The following is a 6,594-nucleotide window of genomic DNA, read 5'->3' on the forward strand; positions in this document are numbered from 1 at the left end:
CAAAAAGGGAAACCCAAAATCTTTCAGTCAGTTTAGGCCGATTGGATTATGCAATGTCACGTATAAGCTGATCATCAAAATCATTTTTCACATGCTAAGGCAATTATGTCGAAGCTTATTAGTCCGTCTTAGTGCAATTATGTTCCAGGAAGGTAGAGCACGAATAATATTTTAATTGCTCAGGAAGTGATTCACACGATGAGGACAAAGAAAGGGCATGTTGGATATATGGCAATCAAAATTGATTTAGAGAAGGCATATGACAGATTAAATTGACAATTTATCCAAGATACTCTCATCGAAGTTGGTCTGCCAGAGAGATTGATTAATTTGATTGTGTAATGCTACACTTCAGCATAATTGAAAGTCCTATGAAATAGTGCTCCGTCTAGTCCCTTCCTTCTGACCAAAGGTATCATACATGGAGATTTCATGTTGTAAGACCTAAAAATTTTAACCAGCCAATAAAATAATTAAAATTGAGTTAATAGGGCTTTGAAAATACACGGTCTGGGTTAAAAATTTAAATTTCATAATTTAAAATTTTACGAATAAAACTTGGGCTCAGATAATTAATTAAAGCACAAAAATATAATTAGTTGTGAAAAAATGCGTACTGATGTTATAATTAACTGTACACACTTAGGTCTGTCGGGTATTGCGTATGAGAAAAATAAAAATGTAGAAATAACTAAAAAAATATTTGAAATACGAACCGAAACACTTATCTTTAAAAATTTGGCCCTAAGTAGGGCCTATAGGTGAAAAGACAAAAACGTCCTTTACTTATAAGAGTCACCAACGTGACTCTCATTTTCATTTTTCACCCATTCACCAAAGTGAGAGAGAAGGGCACGAGAGTGAGAAAGAAGAGAAGAGAATAAATACTATTCACTTTTACATTCAAATCCACTTTTCTCATAAATCAAAACTCCGATCGATGATTCGTTTGCGACTACGCGTTGCTCTCAACTCCCTCTATGTTTTTATACCACTTTTGTGGTGAGTAATCACGAGAACCCTGCCCTATTTTTCTATTTTCCTTTGTTTTTGCATTTTGGGTATGTAGGTGTTGAAAATTTGTGATTTTGATGCTTTAGGAAAGTGCAAGCTCACATTCTAGCAGAGTTTTGACCCATGATTATGTAGAACAAGGTAAGAGAACTCTTTTTATGTATTTTTCTCTAATTTGTATAAAAATCTAGTATGAACAATGTAAAAACTTGAATGAAATTAGATTGAGTAGAGTTGCTTGGATGCTTGGCTTGGTTGGTGTTGATTGAGGCTAGTCTTGGACCGAAAAAAAGGTTCAAGAGGTTGGAACCACTGTCAACTAAGGTACGGGTTTCGGTTTCGAATAAACATTATATAATGTTATGTGAAATTCTAGGCTAGTTGCCCTTAAGATAATATTGAAGTGATGTGGTTGATGACTTAGTATGAATATGTAATTTTGGTTTATTATTGATTGTTGAATAAATTTTGGGCCGGAGACCGTGATTGGGTGAGTTGTACCCCTTGGTAAGTTTTGTGAAAATTTGATATGTATTAATGTATTGTGGTGTGTTTGTTGAAGTTGAAATCCTTGTAGGTAATGTGTGAAATTGAATGAAGGTTTAATGTTGAATGAATTTTGGGTCGGAGGCCGTGATTGATTGAGTTATATCTCTTGATATGTATATTGACTTGTGGTGGTGTGATTGATGAAATTGGAGTTTCTATGAAGAATACACATAATTGAATTTGGGTGGCCTATTGTAGGATTGTATGTTTTATTGGTATATTGCATATTATGTGGGATGAGATTGATGAGGGTTATAGTCTAAATTTGATAATAATTGGAGTTTTCATGATTTTGATTTTAAATGGAAAATTACATGATTTTGAAATAAAGATTGAAGTTTAGTGAATTAATTTGTAAAGAATTAGATGGAGTTAAGAATAAAATAAATGGTTAGTCTTGGAATTTAATGAGGCTATTATGTAATGTTTTCAAAAAGAAAAGGTTTTTGAGTAGTGTGAATTTTGAATGTTGCAGAAAATGTGTAATTTAGTAATTTTGGTCATCTTCGATGGGTAATAACTTGGCACTCGGAGTTTGAAAATGAATGAAACTTAGTTTAAATTAAAATTGGGAATGTCTACTTTAAGATTGTCAAAGAACGGAGGGAAAATAATTTTTGTAGAAAAAGTTATAGGTGTTTGAAAATTAGTGGTTAAAATTGAATTAACAAATTTTGCAGAGTTAGTGGCTGAACCAGGTTCCCTGCGCACACTCCTATGTTGCATATGCACCATTGTGCTTTTGTGCGTACAAATCATTTGCAAATCCTCAAGGGACCGAATCAGGTTCCGTGCATACGCACGAAGCCTGTGTACACACGATTGTGTTGATTTTTCCAAAGTGCTGTTTTTAAACTATTTAGCCTTTCTGACAAGTTTGTAACCTATGTAACCTTCGTATGAACTCTGAAAAGCATATTATAGGCTTTGAATATGCTGGGGTGGATATAATGGATTGAATTGAGTAATTGTCAGATAAAAACTTTGTTAACTAGATAGAAAATATTGTGGGGATGGTGGTTCGTCCTGTCCACAGTAAGGACAGTAGTTTTGTCCCGTTCACGGGTTCATAATCATTATTTGCTTGGTAAGGATGGTGGTAATGTTCTGCTTGCTTAGTGTGTCATTGTTATGTGGGAATGGTAGTTTTGTCCCGCCCACAATGAGAATTGTGGCATAGTCCTGCTTATGAAATGAGGACATTGATTATTTTCATAAATGAATGAAAATTATGATGAGTTATACTTTACAAGATAGGTTAAGATTGTGATTATGATTGAAATGATTTTATTAGAGGCTTATGTTAAAAAGTGAGGTTTAGAGGAGGTTTATAATGAAAACTGTGATTGAGATATATGCTAGCGATTATGATTAATGATAAATTTAATTATGATAATGGGTTTGGTTGATGGTTTTTATTGATTTGCAAGGACGTGGGTTTCATCCTGCTTGCGTTGTTGATGAGGTACTGCCACCGAACAAGGATGGTGGTGTTGTCCCATTTGCTCGGAGTTGTGGCGTGGATATGGGGAAGGTGGAAAGATACTCTACTTCGTATTATTTCTCCTGAGTTAAGGAAAGGTAGAAAGACACTCTCCTTTGTATTATTCTCCCACAATCTCTCTTATTGCAAGGTGACAGGGCACTCTCCCTCTCGAGACTGGCTTGTGATAAGTCCAGGTGATACCCCAGTGATAAGGTGACAGATCACTCTCCGTCCCAAGATGTGGCAGGGCACTCTCCCTTTCGAGACAGACTTGTGATAAGTTCGGGATGTTTCTCCCGGGGATGTACCTCCCGGGGATGCACAACAAAGAGACGATATTTGGGTTAGCCAACGGATATGTCAGGTCTTGCAGTTTAACCGACACATGGGTTCATGGCTAGTAGAATAGGCATGCATCATGTACATCTGTTTGCAATTGTTTGGGTGTGCATAATTGTCTTGGTTTGCCTATTTGATAATCCTATTTAACTGCTAATTGTATTACTTGTCCTAAATGTTCTTATTTGTGATTGTTTGGTATGATTGCCCGTGTGTTTTCATTCCATTAAAAGAATAGGGATTGAAATTAATCATGAAGAGGACTGTTGAAAATGGATGAGGTATTGAAATTAATGAGAATGATTGTTGGGAATGGATGAGATTGGTGGCAATTTAAATACTCTTATCTTAGCAACTTTATCCTGTATGGATTAGTTAAGATCCTAGGCTTGGATTCTTGTGAAGTTGGAGAATAGGATTGCCTAGAGGATTCATATTTTTTTATGTAGTCTTTATTTAGAATTATTACTCTACTGGAAACCTTTGAATTCTTACCGTCGTAGATTTTGTATTTTTCAGATATAGAACGCAATGCACCTCGCTGAGAGTACGAAAGTTTCAGGTGACGAATCGAAGAGGATCACTTTTGAGATATTTTTTTTGACACTAGAGGTTTCTCCACTTTTGGAACTTTGTTATATATGACTGTATATTCCTCTTAGAAGCTTTTATTTGGAGAAATAGGCTTTCTATTTTGTATATTTTCTAGTGTTATATTATTCTAGCCAGCCTTTCTTCGTGGGTCGATACTAGTAACTAATATGTGTATACATTATTATGTATCTTCACTTTGAACTCAGAAAATATTCCGCTTTTGTATACAACGCTTGCCGCTTTAACGTGTTCATATGTGATTAATGGCTGTCGATGTTTAAATTTTCTTCACGAGCTTCTAGTTAATATCATCCTTCTATATTATATATGTATTTTCTTTTCTAAGTGTCGTAATGCCTCGCCACCATTGATTTACGACTTATGGGTAAAGCTCTGTGTGGTAGGATATTACATTTATGGTATCAGAGTAGTTTATCCTTGTAGAGCGTGAGGGATGGACTGATTATGCTTCTGGACATACTTTGAGTTGTGTTTATATGCTATTTAGGATATTTACTTAATAAATGTAGCATAATTGTTCATGAGCATACCTTTAGAAATTCGAAGTACTAAACTTGAGATATTAAGACTGATCACCTTAATATCAATTGTTTGGTATTGAGGACGAGGACAAGGTCGAGGACGAGGATGGAGAGGTAATAAGAAAACCGATATGGTGAACAATCGGACTGATTTCATGGCTGTTATGGTGAGTATGACTGCTGCCATGAATGCTAGTGTTGTTACTACTAACCGAGTAGTGGAAAAAATGAGACAACAAGTTGGGAATGATAATGGGGGTTGTAATGGACAAGGTGGTAGAAATGAACAAGAGGACAGAAAGTCGATGACTTTGGCTACATTTCTGAAAGTGAATCTTCCAACTTTTAAGGGTACAACCAACCCCACTGAAGCTGATAACTGGTTCCATGCTATGGAGAGAGCGCTGCAACCTCAACATGTGCCGAAAAATCAATATGTGAAGTTTTTCACTTATCAACTGGAAGGAGAGGCTCAATTTTGGTGGTAAGAAGCGTATATTTTTCGAATTTTATTTTGTTTTTTGCCCAAAGTTATACGTGATATATAATATCATTTTTTACTCATTCCATATTTAACTCCTTAGCATCGAAAATTTTTTTATTTCTTGCATATCACAAACACCAAATTATAGCATAAAAGAACAATTTTCATACCTCATTAAATTGTCATGGCATTTTATGATCCATCCAAGATCCGAAGTACTCACTTATATAAACTGACCACACCCACATCGATCAAGTTTCTTACTTGGAGAGCTTGACCCCATATACTCTAAGAGAATTCACACATAAAAATAATTTAAAAATAATTTCACTTCTATTATTATAGAATACACTCCTCAAATTTTCTTATGCTATAATGCCACGTCTAAGTAGCTTATCCGATCTTTTGTGTTAAATCTCTCTTGGATTAAGAACCAAAATAACAATTCCATAGCTTTTTTGCCGATTTTGGAGGGATAATTCCACTGGTTGAAATTTATTTGAATTATAATTTTAATTTTTAAATTTAATTTAAATTAATTTATTTTAAAAATTTTTGAATTCGTATTTTAAGTATTAAAAAAAGAATATACAAAACAACAATGATACATGCAAATATTATTATTTTAAACAAGTACTTAATCAATAATAGTTTGCATTCATATATATAGGAGTTTATATACAAAAAACACATAATTTACATCTATATTTATTAAAATTTACACACGAGTTAATACAATTTATACTAATATTTATCAAAATTTATATAATTTATTTATTGAAAATAATTTAGTATTTATACTGATTAAATACTAGTTAAAATTATGATAAAACTGATGGCCTCTGAGATTTTCTAATATACAAAATATTAAATTTACCGATGTGTTTATTGCAATTAACTTTTTGAATTTATGTAAAAAAAAAAAAGTGAACGAAGACTAATTTTATTGGATAACGACACCATATCAATCCTTTATTTTAGCAAGCTTGAACATAATAACGACAATGCTATTCTTATTCTTATTGTTAATATAAAGTTCACCATACACTATATGCATAAACTGAAAAGTTTGACATTTAAACCTTCTGCTATATATGTCATACTTTGTTTTCTATAAATCCCTTCATTCTTCCTCTTCTACTAACCTAACAATTTTCTTTCCAATATTACTTCCATTGAAGAGGCTTACAAAAGCAGAAGGGACGCTTTCCATACCCAATAAGATGTCTTCAGTCACTTGTAATTCGCCAGGTCGAAGATAATTTGATGTTTTTATCATAAAATTTTGGAAGTGGTGAATCATAAGGTCAGGAGTTAAAAATTCTTGTATGGTGATTCTCTTGTATATAACATTCACTAAATCTAATAATGCTCTCTTTCTTATATCAATATATTCCGATGTTGCTCCACAAACAACCACTCTACTAAATGTGTTCATATTATCAATCACTGCTTCTAGCATCTTGCCCCTAACATTGTCAAAATATATATCAATTCTCTCAGAAAAATACCTAGGATGAAATAAGAGCAAAATTACTTATGATACATTTTTTACTGAAAAAAAATAAATTTATGTGTTATTTTTT

The 6,594-nt window shown here is 33.3% G+C and overlaps 1 protein-coding gene across 1 annotated transcript in view; it reads right to left on the bottom strand.

Annotated features, from left to right (window-relative positions):
- The window catches only part of LOC107615294 (2-alkenal reductase (NADP(+)-dependent)-like), a 91,371-nt gene continuing 90,907 nt past the window's right edge, over positions 6,131–6,594 (bottom strand). The window contains exon 9 of the mRNA XM_021111828.1: positions 6,131–6,519. Within this exon, the coding sequence (XP_020967487.1) occupies positions 6,132–6,519 (388 nt within the window). The 3' untranslated portion in view covers position 6,131. The remainder of the gene's footprint in view (positions 6,520–6,594) is intronic.

This window comes from Arachis ipaensis, chromosome B09 (assembly GCF_000816755.2).
Source record: "Arachis ipaensis cultivar K30076 chromosome B09, Araip1.1, whole genome shotgun sequence".
In the NCBI taxonomy this organism is placed as follows: domain Eukaryota; kingdom Viridiplantae; phylum Streptophyta; class Magnoliopsida; order Fabales; family Fabaceae; genus Arachis; species Arachis ipaensis.